Source organism: Etheostoma spectabile, chromosome 4, assembly GCF_008692095.1.
Source record: "Etheostoma spectabile isolate EspeVRDwgs_2016 chromosome 4, UIUC_Espe_1.0, whole genome shotgun sequence".
Taxonomy (NCBI): Eukaryota; Metazoa; Chordata; class Actinopteri; order Perciformes; family Percidae; genus Etheostoma; species Etheostoma spectabile.
In genome coordinates this window covers 17,671,513-17,688,814 of record NC_045736.1, presented here as the reverse complement: position 1 = coordinate 17,688,814, position 17,302 = coordinate 17,671,513, and the positions used below count along the sequence as shown (strand labels likewise).

Sequence of the window (17,302 nt, the reverse complement as noted above, 5' to 3'; positions counted from 1 at the left end):
TTGCTTTTTTCACTGTATGCAAATTACGTTTGGACGCCTTTATTCTGAAAGGTGCGGCCCGGAGGTCGGAAGCCGGAAACAGCGAGCATGTGTCCTCTGGTCTGGAGTTGTGTGTACTAAGCTAATGGGAACTGTTTAGCTCCACTTCACAATGAACAGCTATAGGAGAATATCCTGTAGTGATTGGAAATCCGGTTTGAACGTCGTCCTCTCTCGTGTCAAACCGTGGACAAACGGCTGCCGGTGTCCGCCCCTCAGCCGGAGCCAGGCCACTGCCTCTAAACCGGCTCCAGGCTTCGCCACGGGAGAGAAGCCCCGGCTGAGGGCCCTCGACCTGGCGCGGCGGGTCCAGCAGGAGAGGACGAAGCCACAGGCCACAGAGCCTCCGCTAACCGGCCAGCAGAAGAGGGTGATGGAGCTGAAACGGTTCAGTCTGCAGCTACAACATGTTCATCCTAACGTGCTGGCAAAACACCTGCACAAAGCCGTGCTGTACCAGGACAAAGATCTGGTTGTCATCAACAAACCGTATGGTGTTCCTGTTAGAGGTAAACCAACAGAAGCTAATCACAGTTTACTGATTTTATTCTGAGTACAGTAAAAGACAGTTTGTGTCAATTTAGTTAATTGAAAGATGTTTGATTCATCTTGTAATTTCCCAAGTAAAAGGCCACACACGCTCTAGTTCCAGCTTAATTATCAGAAGCTTTTGGACTTCAAATGACGATTATTTTTGTAATAATGCACTCATTTTTTTCACTATTTTCTGAAATCTCTATAGACCAAAAACGTTTCTGCAGATTAATGGGTAAAGAAAAAAAAGTCTTAAATTGCAGACCTACATTTCTTTGTATATCTGCCAACAAATGTGCCCATACTGATAATAAGTCAATATGGGTCAATTGTATTGGTCTGCTGATATATCGTGCTATTCCAATAATGGTAACTACATACTATTGCAGTAGTAGTTACGGAATAGGTTTAAATTACAAGATATTGACAGAACTGTTGAGTCATTTTGAAGTTTCAGAGTATCTGGGCCTGACTACACACATTTGTTGTTGGTCTCAGATGACTGTGGGGCTACATCGATCTCCTCTGTGCTTCATGTTCTCTCCAAAATGATGGATGGGATGAAGATCAAGTCTGATTCTCAGCTGTTCCCCTGTCTGAAGCTGGAGAAGGAAACAACAGGAGCCCTCCTGCTGGCCAGGAGTGACGAAGTAGTCAAGCACATACTCAACCTTCACAGAAATAACCAAGTGCAGAGAAAGTACTGGTAAGACACAGTGAGGGGAAGAAAAGTGGTTAAAATAGAATTTAAAGATTGTTCCTCCACATTGTCACACCACATGCTACAATAACATGTGTGCCAGTCTTTAATGTATTCACTGTTCCTCCTCAGGGTCATCACAGTTGGTGTACCTGTTCCATCTGAAGGAGTGATTGACATCCCCATCATAGAGAGAGAGGTCACAGGCTCTCAGCCACACTACAAGGTGTCTCCTATTTTGTGGTTTTTATGCTGTAATAATTAGTAAGTCAGTTTATCAACTGACAGAAACTTAATTCAAATGTGAAAATTGCTTTAGTCATTAGTAAAAAAAACCAAAAAAACAAGTACAGTTTTAGCTTTACAATTGTAAAGAGCTGCTTTCTTTTTGTTTCATGTTATATAGTAAATGTAATGCTTTGGGTTTTCTTGCTGTTGGTCACATCATGTTATCCTACTGTATATTGTCTATTTAGAGTTGTTTCAAGTTAACTACTAGTCAATGAGGCTAACGTTGTAGAACTATTCACAATAACTTATTCATTTAAATTTCAGATGGCTCTAAGTCCTCTTTTCAAAATGAATGATTCAGGCGATGGTGTGACCAAAGTCCGCGCCCATAGGCAAGCCATCCTGCAGTGACCAAGTACAGAGTCTTGGACAGCAGCGGTGGTTGCAGCCTCGTGGAGCTCCAGCCTTTTACTGGTAAGACACTGGAAGTGCTTTATCACAGGAAATAACTGCCATTTCAGTATGTTAAATCTATTTTTAAAAAGACTTGACCCAGTTTTTCTGTGTTGCTTTTTTGTGTCCACAGAAGTGAAGCACCAGATGAGGGTTCACATGGCACTTGCTCTGACATGCCCCATTCTTGGTGACCACAAATATTCCCACTGGAGCAAACTTGCACCCCAGGTAAAATATGTTTAGAGTATCACAGAAAATATGTTCACAATTGCCACTAGAACATTAATTGCATACCATATGCAGTTACACTACAAACTAGCAGTGAGTATATTTACATGCACACCAATATTCCATTATTATTTTGAAGATGACAATAATCAAAATTTGATACAGGTCATGTAAACAGCATATTCCTTTTGGAATTTTACGAATATAGCATTTTCCAATTAAGACGTGGGACATGCCAGTATTCTTTGGACATGTAGATCACATACAGCGCATTCAGAATATGCGCCTAATCTGGGTTTTTACCTCAGCGTGCGGCCTCTTGTCTGTTTTTGGCTTATGGTCGGCTCTGTAAGTTGCTATGGTTTTTGTACACAAACCATAAGCCAACAGTTCTCAAAGTTGTAGTAGAGATGCATGCCCAAACAAAAAGGAGAAACACTCCTACTTTTAAACATTATGAGAGACTTGGATATCAACAAGTGTTTGGAAATGAACAAACATCGCAACGGCAACTTCTTTAAGAAAGTGGGTAAAAGAATGAGAGAGGGATGGTGTGTGCACATGGTCAAACAAGTCTGCCACGGGTGGAAAACTGAAAAAAAGTCTTTTGCACGACTGGATGTAAACGGGATTATTAGTGTAATATTCACTTTCATTAGCCATGTACACAGCTTAGTCGGAATAATGCCTTTTTTGGAATATTATATGCATCTAAACATAGTCAGTGTGGTGCGTCATAAATATGGCCTTTGTATCCTATAAATGAAACCAGCATCTTGTACTTTCAGCTCCCTCCCACATGGCAAATATTTTGATTCTTAATGTACCACTTGTTGTGGCCTCACTAGTCTGAATCAACCAAAGTTTATTTCCAGGATAATTGCCTGACTCCCGCTCCGCTCCCTGTGTGATGCCATTCTCGTTATCAAAATCCCTTCGGGAAATTTAGAGCTAACAAGCTGAAAATGGCAAGTTTAAGAAAATTTGGATTGTGCAATAAGTTAGGTCTGCATGGTTCTTACGAAGAATGATTGTAAAGTTTTACAAAGAATATGTTTTACGGCATATACTATCTAACTGAAACAGATTAAGCGGGGATTATTATGCACAAAGTACACATGGTGATATACTAGTAAGAGCAAATTACATTTAACCATGTATCCAGGTAATTTAAATAGCTCACTGTGTATTGTGAGAACAGTTAGTCATTTATTATTTTATGTGGCGTTGTTGTGGGGTGCAAATATTCCACCAAAACAAGTTCCTCCCTGAGACCATTTCGCTGCGTCCAGACTGTGGCGCTGCCAAGGACAATTGTGCTTGGTTTAAAGAAATGCAAATAATCTAGAGTTGTTGTTTTGTCTCCTATCCTAGAATGTATGTGTGGTAAAGCCATCCCTTACTCCAATGCAATGCGAGACTATTGCAAACGTACCCTACTGGCATCCAAAACAGGGCTTTTTTTTTTTTTTAATCTGTTGGGTCATGCTTTGAAACCTTTTGAGAGTTTTTGTTGCTTTCCCTTTGGTATATTGTTAAACATATACAAACAGTAGAGGATGACTCAGTTACTGTCATTTAGTATCTTCTAAAATAAAATGACAAATTTGTTTGTTTTGATACACAGAAATTACCAGACCATGTGCTGGGAAAACTTGGACTGGAACAGAGCAAGATCCGGTATCTTCCTCTACACGTGCTCGCTCGACAGCTGACGCTGCCAGCTACCAACGGAGCTGCCGTCAACGTGTCCTGTCCCCTGCCTAAATACTTCACACAAACATTGAATCGACTGCATTTAACCCTTCCTGACCAACGAGACCATAACTAACCACCTCTTCAAGTGATGTCTAAATGTTTTGGGTATTGATTGTGCAGAATTTCAGACTGCAACAATTGTAAGGTTATGTCAAATTATCAAATGAATATACAGTGCTAAACTAATTTTTAGTAATAAACAAAGCAGAACTGTATCCCAACAATTTGTCAATGTTGTTAATCCAAATAGATAACTAGACAATTTTTTTTATAAAAAGGCCTACAACTAATCCTTCCAAATGTCAGAATTGCATTTCCACAGATAACACTGCACTTATTCCTATCATTTTTTGAATTGCTTGTCATGACTTTTGAGACAAGGATTAATACTGTTAGCTAAACAAAGACTTCCATCTGCATGTCCTGTTTAATAATCTACTATACATACAGGAACAAGTTGGCAAAAATCCTTGATGGGTGTTTAAATCACTAGCTTTGACCTGAGAAAAAGTGTTTCCAATCTCCTGAATTACCACAATATAGCACTTTGACTTGTGAATATCTGAGGTTCCACTCGCTCAATGATCCAACAGCATAAATAATGACGTCGTTTTTGAAAACAGGCACAAGTTTTTCAGTTTTGAACGTATCAATTATGTGATCCAAAATGCATGTCAGTATACAAAACAATTGTGAGAAGAAGTCCCTGTAATTGTCCATTAAGATGTATTGTATCATAGTGGGACTTTGAAAAGACAATGTGTTAAATGGTCTGTGAGGTTAAGTACTGAAGGTTTATATCCTCAAATGTATACTTTTATAGGAAATTGTACCACATCTGCAGAGTTCAGAGGGCAGGAGGTCAATCAAAGTCCAGCAGCGGTAAGACTAAAGCCTCCCTTACTTGCCCGTTTAAAGGTTACAGAGGCAATGGTTTACAAAAGGTATTCAAAAGAAAGAACAGTCCAGCCCATCAGCTGAAAACAGAAAATGTAAATAGAGAAAAAAAACAAATCTTTGCTTTTATGATGCACTCCTCAAAGAGAAATGATTGTTTCAGAAGTTGTTCCTTTTGATTTGAGATGATGGTCATTGAGGTTTATAGAGTCAGGATGGATACTGCATAGTCAACTATCAGTGACTAAAGAACAAGTTTCGGTCAGTCCTCTTAGTTTAACTCAGGACCAACGCCGATTATCTCCTGGATCTCTCTGACCACGATGATGCGGGCCAGCACCTGCTCAACTTGCTGACTCGTGAGGGGCTGAGAGGAGTACCACATCGGACTGTTTGGCGCAACGACAGGCTCTGGAGTCATGTAGTATGCATCGTTACGTCCCTTAACACTTTGAGGACTGGAAAAGGGAGAAAAGTTTTATTTTTGGGTAGTTGAACACAAACACACACAAACACACAGTGTACTTACCATTTGAAGAGATAAAAGTCATAAAGTTTAATGGGGCAGCGGAGGGGATTCTCAGGATCCTCAGCCTGCTCTTCATACATGTCATCAGTTTCTGAAACAGACGTCACATGGCACGTCAGCAACTTCTGCTGTCAAAGGCTGTGACTTGTAGCAAGACTTGAACATGACGCTTACTGTATTGAGCGCCATTCTGTCCTGCACTTTGTGGACCTTGCCCTTTGAGAAGCCGGATGCTGGTCGCTTTGTCCTTGGCATTAGCGGGGTTCTTCCTCGTGTGTCTTAGGACCTTAGAGAAAGCTACTTTCATGTGCTGTTCGGGTGTTGTCAGGTGGAAATGCCTGTGACAAAGATGTGTTTTTACCACACGCAGTAAAAAATAAAATTCATGTCTGTCATTAAAGAAAACCTATTCAGCTCATTAAGTGGTGAGATGCAGTTACTCACTTAGTGTTGAAATACATTAGAGTTGTAAGCAATGTGGCTGGTGAATGTGCACCAAGCTGTTTGCACTCCCACAGCATCTCCTCTGTTACATGACTTGGGATGACATAACCTAAGATGAAAAACATGCCATGAGCAATTCTTTCTATAAAACAATTGAATAAAAATGTACTGTATATGTTGACTCTCTTACCTAAAGGATGGACACTGGGTTTCCAACCATCCAGGATTTTGTGTAAACACCCACAAAAACGTGTGTAATATGGATCAGAGAAAATATCGTCCACACGTCCATTTTCGGAGAGATACTAAAGAAAAAAAAAGAATTTAAGAAGACCGCCATTTGGCAATACACACTGTTTGAGCATGGGGATACTAACCTTTTGTATGCACAAGAAAACATAATATAGAACATCAGATGTGAATTGCTCTTCGTCTGATCCTCGTGCCTCCTGCGTCATCAGGGAAAGACCCAAGTTTAGCTCAGCTACCGCGCTGGACACCAAGTCTTCTTGAAAACGCAGGGGCTGACGACCTGTACAGAGCCCCAGACAGATGAGTGCTTAGTTCACACACACATTTTTAAAGCAGAATAAAAGTTCTTAAGAAGTAAAATATGAACAGCGAATGCATAAGGAATTAAAACTATTGTTTTATTGCTTGCAGTGGTTTGAGTAAGCATACATAATGATAGATTTCAGTGTTTATCAATGTCTGTTCAAACAATTATTAGTTGACTTACGTCCTATGGGTGCAAGCTTGTTCTTTTCCTGCTTGTTTAGCTCCGCATTTTTTCGTTTCACCCAAAGGCGCCAGACCTCCAGGCCTTCCTCTGGCTTCAGGCAGACAGGAACCATGATCTCTGTAGGCGGTTCAGCATGACACTCTGTTTCTATGTGACCCTGCACCAGACCAAAAGAAAAGTGTCACAGTTAAGGCTTTCAAGAATAAAAACGCTAACTTTGTAATCACATGATAATAATTTAGCTAGATAATGTTATTACAGTAATTAGAAATAATTTACATGTGATTTTTCAATGCAAGTTTACAAAACAGAAACCAGGGAATTTAATAGTGATAGTTACACAAAACAAAAATGCATTTGTAAGTTTTCAAAACAAAATGTTCTTAGTATTTCCTGACTATAATGATACATGTCTGCCACATTATTCATTCTCATCACCAAGAACAATTTTAAGATACTTTTTTTTTTTTATCCATTTTTTGCTTTGAGCTATGAGAAAACAGGATACATAGCATAGGACCAATTCAGACAATGGAAAAAGTCAGAACGCACCTGTAGATGAAGCTGCTGCTCTTGTCCCTCTTCTCCTTGGCTCTGCTGTTTATTTGGGTCCCATATGTGTACCGACTGTGCGGCATTGTAAGTCCCTCCTACAGTCTGCACTGCCACAGGGATGTGAATGTTCCCGTTCATGAACTGCGCTGGGAACAGGGTCTGTACTATTTCTTCCTGCGTTCCAGTGGAGGCCGACTGCACATCTGCAGACCTTGATGAGGAACTGGGGGACATTTTGTCCTTACCGTTAGTGGTGGTAACTTGCATTGTGCTGTATGTGTCCTGTGGTATGGCAATGTGAGTTACCCCCTGCTGCTGTGGAGTGGAGTACACAGGGATGGTCCAGGTCTCACCTGTGGGACCTGTGATTGTTCCTGTAGCGCTGTACAGTTGAGCGCTGTCAACAGTGAGCAAATCTGGTCGTAGGGACACATAGCTCTGCTGCTGCCCTTGAGGGATGGTTAGAACTGTGGCCACCTGCTGCCCCTGTGTAACAGCATAAGACACAGATAGAGGGACATCCACCTTGCGCTTCTTGGCAGGTTGGAGAACCGTTGGGACAGTGGCGGACCTCCTCTCTGCTTCCCTGGGTGAGTCCTGTTGCTGCGAAGGAGACATGGCCTCTATGGTCTGAATCTGGATCTGCTGGCCCCTCTGTAGCTGAATTTGTTGGCCACCTGGTAGCTGAATTTTTTGGCCACCTTGTAGTTGAATTTGCTGGCCACTTGGTAGCTGAATTTGTTGGCCATCTTGTAGCTGAATTTGTTGGCCTCCCTGTAGCCGAATTTGCTGGCCACCATGTAGCTGGAATTGCTGGCCATCCTGAAGCTGAATTTGCTGGCCGTCCTGTAGCTGAATTTGCTGGCCATCCTGTAGCTGAATTTGCTGGCCATCCTGTAGCTGAATTTGCTGGCCATCCTGTAGCTGAAAATGTTGGCCATCATGTAGCTGAAAATGTTGGCCATCCTGTAGCTGAAAATGTTGGCCATCCTGTAGCTGAATATGTTGGCCAGCCTGAAGTTGAATTTGCTGGCCACCTGGCAGCTGAATATGCTGTGTTCCTTGTAACTGTATTTGTTGTCCACTTGACAGCTGGATTTGTTGTCCTCGAGCAACAGCAGCAACCAGCTGTGCCTGAATCTGTGGAACATAGTTGACATAGTCACAAACCAGCATCACATGATATGGGTGTGTGTTTAAAAAAAAATCCTGTACCTGTTGCTGCTGCTCCTCTGTGAGCTCTTCCTGCTGGACAAAATGGGCTGTTGAGATTCCCTGCAGCTCCTGCTGTGAGGGGGAGGCCACCTCAAGAACCTGGCCAACTGACTGGCCCGGCTGTTCCTGAATCTGAACCTGGCACAAAGGGAATGTTAATAAACAGGCCCGTCAGGAAAATATCAAGAAATTACATACCTTAATGACTTACTGCTCACTGACCATTGTGATGAAAAAGTGAGTTTATGTCCAAAGTAATGACATTTCTGATAATAAAATGTGAAGCTGCACTAATACAAATATTGTCAATACTGAGCATATCAAACAAACAGTCTACACATCACATCAGTGATCAATATCAGTGAATTTAACCAAAGAAACTTTTACACAACCCTATGTTTTTGCAAATCCACAGTAGAGAAGCGGTCTATTGTGGAATATTCCACGATGGGCTTTATTAATATTTATAAATTTAAGGACAAGGCATAGACAGAAGTGCAGCAGTAAAGAGAATGTGAGTGAATGAGTGTTCCCTCTTCATTGTGTAGCCAAGGCCATGCCTCCTAACAACTAGTAGGAGACCAATAACCACTCCAATCATGAGGCATTTTGCAGGTAAGAAACAATGCCTGTCAACTGTAATATAGATATTTTATTATACAACTGTAGATCTCGAGTTACCTCAGATGTATTAACAGTTTATCTAACTATGAACATATCAACTGTACTTTGGCAACTTTACTCTCAAATTAAAAACTTGATCATCAAAATCTGACATTTAGGCTTTGAATTTGAATCAGAAAATCCTTCCCCACCTCCTTTACTTAACAGTGAGTGGGTGAAAGTATCAGAGCTGACATAGCAAAGCTACTTCACTCCAACATCACTAACTTAAAGACTCAAACACCACACTGTTCTCATTATTTTCTTCTTCTTCTTGTTAGTGAGAAATGAGATATATATATATATATATATATATATATATATATATATAATATATATATATATATATATATCTCTTTGTTTCGGGTCCCTGCAGGCCCCATCTGTCTTGTGCAATTTTACCATAGCATAATACGATAAACTGACATTGCTGATAAACTAACTTGCACCTGATGCTGCTGTGCAGACTCTTGATGCACAGACAGATGAAACGAAATATCTGCAGAGTTCACCCCTGTACTTTAGGCACGTATGTGCAGCGGATTGCAACACAGTGAAGAATATCATTCAACATCAACCATAATAAAAAGGGACCTGCTCTTACCGGACAAGCCAGCTCTAAGAGAGAGCCAGCCACCTCTGTACTGTCTGCATAGACACAGTTGGTACCCTGCTGCTGGTACACCATGGCCGTGGTGGTTGCCGCACCTTCCTGCTGGCTGAACTCCTGCAGCACCTCTGGGCCCTTGGCAAGAGACTCCAGGAACTCCTTCATCCTGTGCTGAGGCACAGTGCGTGCCTTCTGCCGCACATACTCATCAAAGGAAACGACCCCACTCCCCTGCTCATTCATCCTCAATTGACCTAAAAGGATATATTTTCAAACAATTGAGAGCCCAATCAAGTCCAAACGAACTCCCATTTACTATGTATTGAAAGCACAGACATGCATAACGTTAATGAAGAATATTGTAATAAGAGGGCCAGTGCACTTATATAAGCACGACATTAATTTGCTAAATACTGTCATTTAAACAACAGGGTGACGTAACAACTTAACAAGCACAAGGGACAAAGTGCATTTTGGCTTGTAAGTCAATAGGTTAACATTACAATGACTGATGCGCTTCCATCAACTTTTTCTAATAACGTTAACTTAAAAAAATTACAGTCAGAGATATAACTCACAGCTAACTGTACATCGTTAGCTTTAACACCAAAGACAATTTTGGTCAGATGTTTATAGTGCACCAACAATACATTTGACAGAATCTGTACTGTCTACGTTACAGCTAACGTTAGTGATTAGCAAGCTAGCTTCACGATGTTAGCAAGGCACTGTTTTGTCACAGCCCGTATGGACAGACAGGCTTGTTAGCAACCGCTAACTGTATTTAACATCACCGAGTTGTGATATCTACCGTAAACTATGCAATTTAGCTACATATTTGCTAATACCATGTGTTAAACAATAAAGCAACAGTCCATTCATTCCATACATATCATGACGCTAGCTAGCTAATCATTGTGCTAACGTTAGCTAGCTAGCTCGATGGCTCTGGATCCTGTCATGCTACCTTAAATAAAACGAAATCCTCTTCTTTCCGCCAAGGCACGGTGTTTAAAACTAAAAAGCCAATAAACGTCTAACAGCTACCACCAGCACACTATTCACTTCGCTACATAGTGCGTGTAATGGCGATGTAATCCCGCAAACAATGCTGTTTAGATTGCGATAAAAATGTAACAGCAGCGGCGAGCAGGCGAGGTCTGACGTCTTCAGGCACGCTACAGAGTAAAACAAGTTTCACAGCTCTAGCAAAGAACAGATTTGTTTACCCAGTTAAATTCCGAGTGGTATTGCTACGACCTACACAACACAACGACACAAACAAAAACCTCCCCTTTGTTTATCCAGTGAGATATATTATGACGGAAGTATAGGCCCCGAAAACAACGCGACTCCTTTAAAGCCTGCCTGCGACGGCCTGCCGCGGTGTTCTAACAAGAGTTCCCATCCACAGAGATGACATGCTGGCACGGGTTTATAGTCACACACTAATGATGCTTCATCGGATTTTATAAACATGTTTTGTGCAATTTAAAATACCTCACATCAATATTGTGTGATTTGGAGCCATACCTATTTTTATTACATTCTTTTTATCTTGCACTAAAAACTAGAAGGGAAATAACGTAACAATAGGCACTTATGGTGTATGCAGTCGGATATAGCCTATAATCGTTCTGAACTAAAAACATTTATTACAGGAAATTATTTGAAAGAATAAACCTAAATGTATAATTCACTTAAACGTTTTTTTTTTTTTTTGCTGAATTGGGTTGTTTATACGCCTCAGGATAATCTCTGTATGCCACAACACCTATGAGTTGTAGTTGAAAGCTCTGACAAAAGCTGGGATATGGATCTTATTTTGTCAGACTACCTCATTTTATCCTCTATATGTTTGAGTCTGTACAACAGGACTTTGGAAACCAAGTTCCAGGTTGAGTTATTTAAAATTGACACATAAAGATACAGTACATATAATTGCAGCAGTGTTAAAATGCTTCCCAGAGATGTTCTGGTGATGCCTAGTAAACATTTGAATGCATGTACCTTTAACAAGATCTAACTTCCCCAGTCTGCCTTAAAGAGCCAGGCATGTGCTACTGAGGGCCACCCCCAGTACTCTCCACAACAAACTGCCTCTCGCCCCTCTTAAGGTGGACCAACACAGATGTACAGTGGGCATAGGCTGTGTCCACCACACACTAGATAGGAAAGAGTTAATTCCCACACTCACTGCAGACTGCAGGGGCTCTATGGTGGAAGTGGTGGTGGGAGTATTATGCTTATTAACATTTTTTCTTATATACAACTGCCTACAACGATAGCAAAAACATGATAAGATTCATCTAAGCGGCAACTGTGACTAATAGTTTTACACATTTTAGCATAGAGTATGCATAACATCTCTCCATAGTTTATGTCATGTCATGTTTGGCATATGTAACCCCTGGCATGTGCATATGGTTCAAACTAATAGCCAGTGAGTTGGCATAAACCATACTAGAATGTGTGTCTAGTTGGCTTCACATTATCACTTCATGTGACTTTGTGCTACTTAATGTAATCCTATAGAGAAGGTATTAATCTTAGCACTAACTGTTGTAAAAAAGAGGCAGATGAGGCTTGTCATCTTTTATTAATAGACAATTATTTACAACAAATATGTGAAAACAATCATCCCCCAGATGGGGCTTAATTAAGCCTTTTCTGTTCCAGAATTGACCCCTGGTATTTTGGTTTTAGCAGGTGACACATCGGGATGGAAAGCTGCCAAGTAACCAGCCGGTGCAGTAATAGAAATAGGACGTCAGCTGGATGGCTGAAAGCCTGCCGGTAAATCCAATGGGTTCAACCCTCACTGTGATGCTCTTCATGTACTACATCAGAAATCACATGTTACACATGCTTGAACTGCAGCTAGAGGTGGAGTGCTACCCATGAAGCACTTAAAGAAAGCAGAGCAAAAGGAATCACAGGTACGTCTGAATTATCTGGTTTTATTAAACATTTTTTAAATCTTTGGTTTAGTGTATATGAGAATTTGTTTCGGCAATCAGATATTGTGTTTTGATAATATTGTGAAATTAATGTTAATAGTCCCACGTTGGTTTTAGGGACTACTTTTTTAACACTTTTGTATTTGTTTGAGTGCACTTAATAGTACAAATTCCCAACAATGGGTCAGGACACAAGGCATTTCTTAAAACTTGTGGTTTATGTTTTAAGCAGTTTTAAAGTAAACAGAAACAGAAATAATGTTAATTCATCTAAAATCACCTAATAATTCAGCAGGCTTTGGGAAATCAGGTCACCTGTAAGCATGTTTAGGTCATGCTGAAAGTAATATTATGCCTAATACTTGTGCTGTATTGTCTATTTTAATCATATTAGTTTTTATGATTTTTCTTTCAAATCATGTGTGATTTGCACATAACTGAAGTGGCAGCTTGGCATTTGTGACCAAAGGTCACAGACAGATCAGACTGGCTTATGCTGTGAACTTTCATGGTTTTGCCAAGCTGTGTTACTTTTACTGAGATAAACCATTCACAGATGTTGTGCAAACCCACTGGATTACACAGGGAAATTATTCTCCTTTATAGGATTGAAACACATGATTAATTATCAAAGAATCTGTGTGACTCAACCTGTCTTGACACTGAATAAGGGTCTAGTTTTGAAGTGGAATGGTTATAGTAATGTAATCTATGTAGCCAATGTCAGTCTGCTCTGCCTGGCTGTTCCTCTTGTTCTTCTTTGTCATCCTACAGGTTTTGGGATTTGGACTTAATATCAAAAGTGTCAAAATGGGGCGTCCGTCTTTGCTCTTCCTTTCGCTAACAGTGTCTTTCTCCTCACTTGGAAGCCTCATCACTTCACGTTCACTGGACAACTCTGATTCAGACCAAATAATTCGAAGCACAGGCAGAAACAACAATGCTCCAGACAGTTTGGCCAGTGAATTGATCTTTCATTCAGAGAGCAGTAGTGACTCTGTGAAGGACCGTCGACAGAGTGTTGACAGTACAGCATCACAGATACTCATCATACCAAAGGAGACTGAGCAAGCCAGCAATGAAAGCCATTCTGGGTCTGGAATTCCTTTAACTAAAACACCAGCACTTACTCTACACCACTCAGGCACTCGTGAACAAGGAGCTGATAAAGCTAATACTTCAATTACAGGATACATTCACTCCGGAGTGCACATGATCTCAGAGGAAGCTCTCTTGGAAGGCAGCCACAGAACAACTGAGGAACAATTAAAAGAGAGTCATACATCCATTGTAAAGGATGATTTTCTGCATGGTAAGTGAACATTTAATTCTCTACAGTTAGCCACATAGTAGAATACACAATCAATTCAAAAATTTTTACAAAATTGAATTCTCCTGTATCAAAAATAAGACGTTTCTTATTTCTCCCTCTCTCTGTCTCTCATGTTTAGGTTTGGACAGCCCTAAACTCTCTGTGCAAAACAATGCGTTAATGTCCACTACAAACCATTACCTGTCAGGACCTGGAGGTCCTTGTGTTGTTCTTACAAACTATAATGGCACCAATCTGCTCTGGGATGACATGAGACGCACACTGGCATTTGCCTGGGAACTACATGTCTTTGGATCAGCTAGCCTCTTCATATTGATGGCAATCCTGGCAGTTATGGGAATGGTCGGTGCATGCACTCTTCCTCATCCCCTCTGTGACACCCTGACCTTAGCAAATACTCTCCTGATCCTCTGTGGTAGTCTGCGTGGTGTCCTCCTTCTACTTGATCCTTATGGCACCCGTCAGATCCTGTCTCGTGCTACTCTGGCAGCTCTCCATAATCTCCCTCTGCAGCTCCTTCTGTGGGTGCAGGTTGCCATCACACTGGTCACACTCAGAGGGTTGAAATTATTACTTTTCCCTCTAAAGCTGCAGCGCCCGTGGGTGGTTGGAGTGCTGGCTGTATCACATTGCACTCCATTACTTATAGCAGACCTTTTCTCTACAACTTTATCCCCCACTCTCCCTCTGTTGCTACATACCCTCTCCCTCTCCTGGGGCCTCCCTTTCTGCATGGGAATCCTCAAGTCTTTCTCCTATCGATGTCCCCTTCTCAGGTCTTTTGCACCTCAGTGGGCTCCTTCACAGAGGATTGAGAAGTGTGCAAGGCGAGTAACAGTACTGTGCGCCTTCCTCGGGTTTCTCTGCTGCAGCCTTCAGATGTATAGTCTCCTCTGGCTTTATGGACTTCTGGGGAACTGGAGGCGCTTTGGCTGGGGCTGGTGGCTTTGTCAGTTTTGGGCCAGAGTTCTTGAGTTAGCTTGGGGATTTTCGTTGCTTGTCCTGGGGTCCTGGATCTTCTGGATGCCATCCAGGGGTCATTTAAGGGGCTCTCATGGGCAGGGCAGCATTGAGGTGCCCAAAGCAATAGAGGGGACCCGCTTGTGGGGTAGGGTCTTGGCCTGGAAACGGAAAGGGACACTAAGAAAATCTGAGAAAACCTTTGAAGACCTGATGCCAAATAACTGGGCAAAGTATAAGCTGTCTAGAACAGGTGTCAGCAACAACTTAATGTGTCCGTATGATGATCAACCGTCTACCATTACACAAGAATACATGCCTGATCCTGTTAGTAATAGCAGCTCTAACTTTCAGGCTACACCACTGTGGCAGCCTGGTGGTGAACGCGAATGTATTCTTTCACTTATAGAATTTTACATGTGGCCTCCATCTCCAATTAACCTCAGACACAGCATTGACAATGCCCTTCCCAATAGACATCTTGTAACAGGAGGTCTGTTCACACTTCCACCTCCCTCATGGACTCAAACTGTGGGCGCAGACACCGCTGATGGAAATAGTGGTACAACAACATTCCCTCCAGCTTATGTTGGCTATGGGTGGACGTTAGATACAGAGTCTATTTCTGCATCTCTAGACTGCTTCCAAGGTAAAGACTCAGAGCTGATACAGTCAACGAGTTTTATCACTGATTATGAGGGTAGTGTTGAGTCTTCAGCTGCTGCACATCAGTGAAAAGAATTTAACTTAGCACTCTCAGCAGTGATGCATCAGCACTGCTGGTCTGAAGACGATGTGACAGATGTTAAAGCTGCTTCTAACGTCTAGCCTTCATTAAGGGGCACAATCAAATAATGTGTACAGTTATACTCTTGCGATATGGCCTCAAGCAAAAACTGCTTTACTTGTGTTGGTCTAATATTTACATAATTAACACGCCATATGTACAGTATGTTTTGAAAATACACAGTTACTATCTATTCCTTGCAATATGACTTCCATTGGGTCTTCTGAAATAAATGTTTGTTGTTGTTGTTCTAGCACAACTTAATCCATAAGTACAGTGTCCCCCAGTGGATATAAAGAGTATAAACAATGTAGAGTTTTATAATGTTTGTTTTTATAATGTTTGTTTCTATATGCCAATGTGGGGTAGACAGTTTTCAATCAGTAAGTGTAAAATTCCCATCATCTCATTCACCTTTCTCCTGTTTGTACCAAATTAGTATACTAACTTCACTGATTGATAGTCATGTGAGCATTTGTTTGGCTCGCCTATGGTAATATGTGAAAGCTGCACTATTTACCTCTGTAGAAAGAAATATGATTTTTAGTTGTGTATGAAATAAAGTAACTTTATATGAATCATCTTGATGATTGCCCTGCACTTAAACACAGAGAAGTGTGACTGGAATACTTGTGATTGCATGTGTAGCAAAGTTTGCAAAGCACAAATGCATTTATATGATTCTAATGATTTTTGATTTGTCCTTTATACCAACATTACCCATGTAGCTGTGATTATCATAGATATCATCAATGCACTTCTCATTAGGTCCATCCAGTTTAACAATTGAAACAGGTTCGAAATCAAGCCTTGGTCAGAACAACAAGAACGTTGGTTTGTTGTGGAATCTATCTGACAAACAACTATTTGCTTGTCTCATTTGATAAATTACTTCCATATGCCTTACTGTCTATAACTGAATATGCACTTACTCAATTTTAAGTTAGGTTTTCTTCGGCAGAAAAGCTGCGATGCATCATCACATGTGCTCTCACCCAACTGGCTGTGATTGAAGACTACATGTATGACAGACAGACACAGTGACGGTTTTAGCGATTAGTTTAGCAACAATTGTCAAAAGTATCTCCGGATGATGGTGACTCCAACGTCCATACAACTTTGTAACGGCCAAGCTGCTGATACAGAAGCTGTTATTGTGCGAAGGCCTCCGTTACAAGGTAGTCTTCACCTCAGAGGTGAGGCGTGGATGGAAAACACGCAGCTGCGTGTTTTTTTCAAGTTCGACGAAAAGTGTTACCACAATTCAGTAAGTTATAAAGATCCTCTCGCATCTTCAATAATCCTGTAACTGAACACACAAAGTGATCCATTATTCACAATGGTGCTGATGGTTTTATGTGTTTAGTGCGTATTAAATTATTAATGAGATACCACATGGGGAAGGAATCAAACAATAATCAAAATATTAATCCTATTCAAGCTTTGATTAAACAGCCTAACTATCTTTGATAGCCTATAGGCCTATTGCTCCAGTAGCCTAGTTCATGACCAACTAAGTTGATGCATTCTAAATAAATAAACACACACACACACACACAACAGAATATTATATTCTCTTATTTTAAGATCTCAAAATTAGGCCTTTTTAAATTAAATTATTGGTATTTCAGTGTTTTATGTCACATGTCATGTGCTGTAGC

At 40.9% G+C, this 17,302-nt stretch overlaps 3 protein-coding genes and 1 long non-coding RNA gene across 6 annotated transcripts in view; 2 read left to right on the top strand and 2 right to left on the bottom strand.

The window, feature by feature from the left end:
* The window catches only part of LOC116687712 (uncharacterized), a 42,470-nt gene that overhangs the window by 12,625 nt on the left and 12,543 nt on the right, over positions 1-17,302 (bottom strand). The window contains exon 3 of one of the 2 annotated variants that reach the window (XR_004331611.1): positions 2,958-4,038. This is a non-coding gene — a long non-coding RNA (uncharacterized LOC116687712). Of the gene's footprint in view, positions 1-2,389; positions 4,039-17,302 lie in introns of those variants that run through there. The other variant, XR_004331612.1, reaches the window with a different exon arrangement.
* On the top strand, positions 54-4,163 carry rpusd4 (RNA pseudouridine synthase D4). The gene is given in 7 exon segments (XM_032513247.1): positions 54-548; positions 1,072-1,279; positions 1,406-1,499; positions 1,829-1,898; positions 1,901-1,978; positions 2,091-2,188; positions 3,816-4,163. Coding segments are annotated over 7 exon segments (1,149 nt in total). The 5' UTR covers positions 54-151; the 3' UTR covers positions 4,020-4,163.
* LOC116687671 (glutamine-rich protein 1) lies at positions 4,300-10,982 on the bottom strand. The gene is made up of 11 exons (XM_032513222.1): positions 10,569-10,982; positions 9,596-9,855; positions 8,329-8,466; positions 7,111-8,253; positions 6,556-6,715; positions 6,194-6,348; positions 6,007-6,121; positions 5,817-5,925; positions 5,547-5,710; positions 5,373-5,463; positions 4,300-5,301 (listed from the first exon to the last, which is right to left on the bottom strand). Exons 2-11 carry the CDS (start codon positions 9,842-9,844, stop codon positions 5,115-5,117), a joined length of 2,511 nt encoding a protein of 836 aa, XP_032369113.1. The 5' UTR covers positions 9,845-9,855; positions 10,569-10,982; the 3' UTR covers positions 4,300-5,114.
* Positions 12,298-16,219, top strand: LOC116687673 (proline-rich transmembrane protein 3). 2 transcript variants are annotated; one of them, XM_032513225.1, is made up of 3 exons: positions 12,298-12,540; positions 13,336-13,873; positions 14,013-16,219. In XM_032513225.1, the coding sequence occupies exons 1-3, from the start codon at positions 12,502-12,504 to the stop codon at positions 15,587-15,589; spliced, it is 2,154 nt and encodes a 717-aa protein (XP_032369116.1). In that variant the 5' UTR covers positions 12,298-12,501; the 3' UTR covers positions 15,590-16,219. The 2 variants fall into 2 exon arrangements, with proteins under 2 accessions (XP_032369116.1, XP_032369115.1); XM_032513224.1 differs by lacking the exon at positions 12,298-12,540 and having other exon boundaries at positions 12,577-13,873.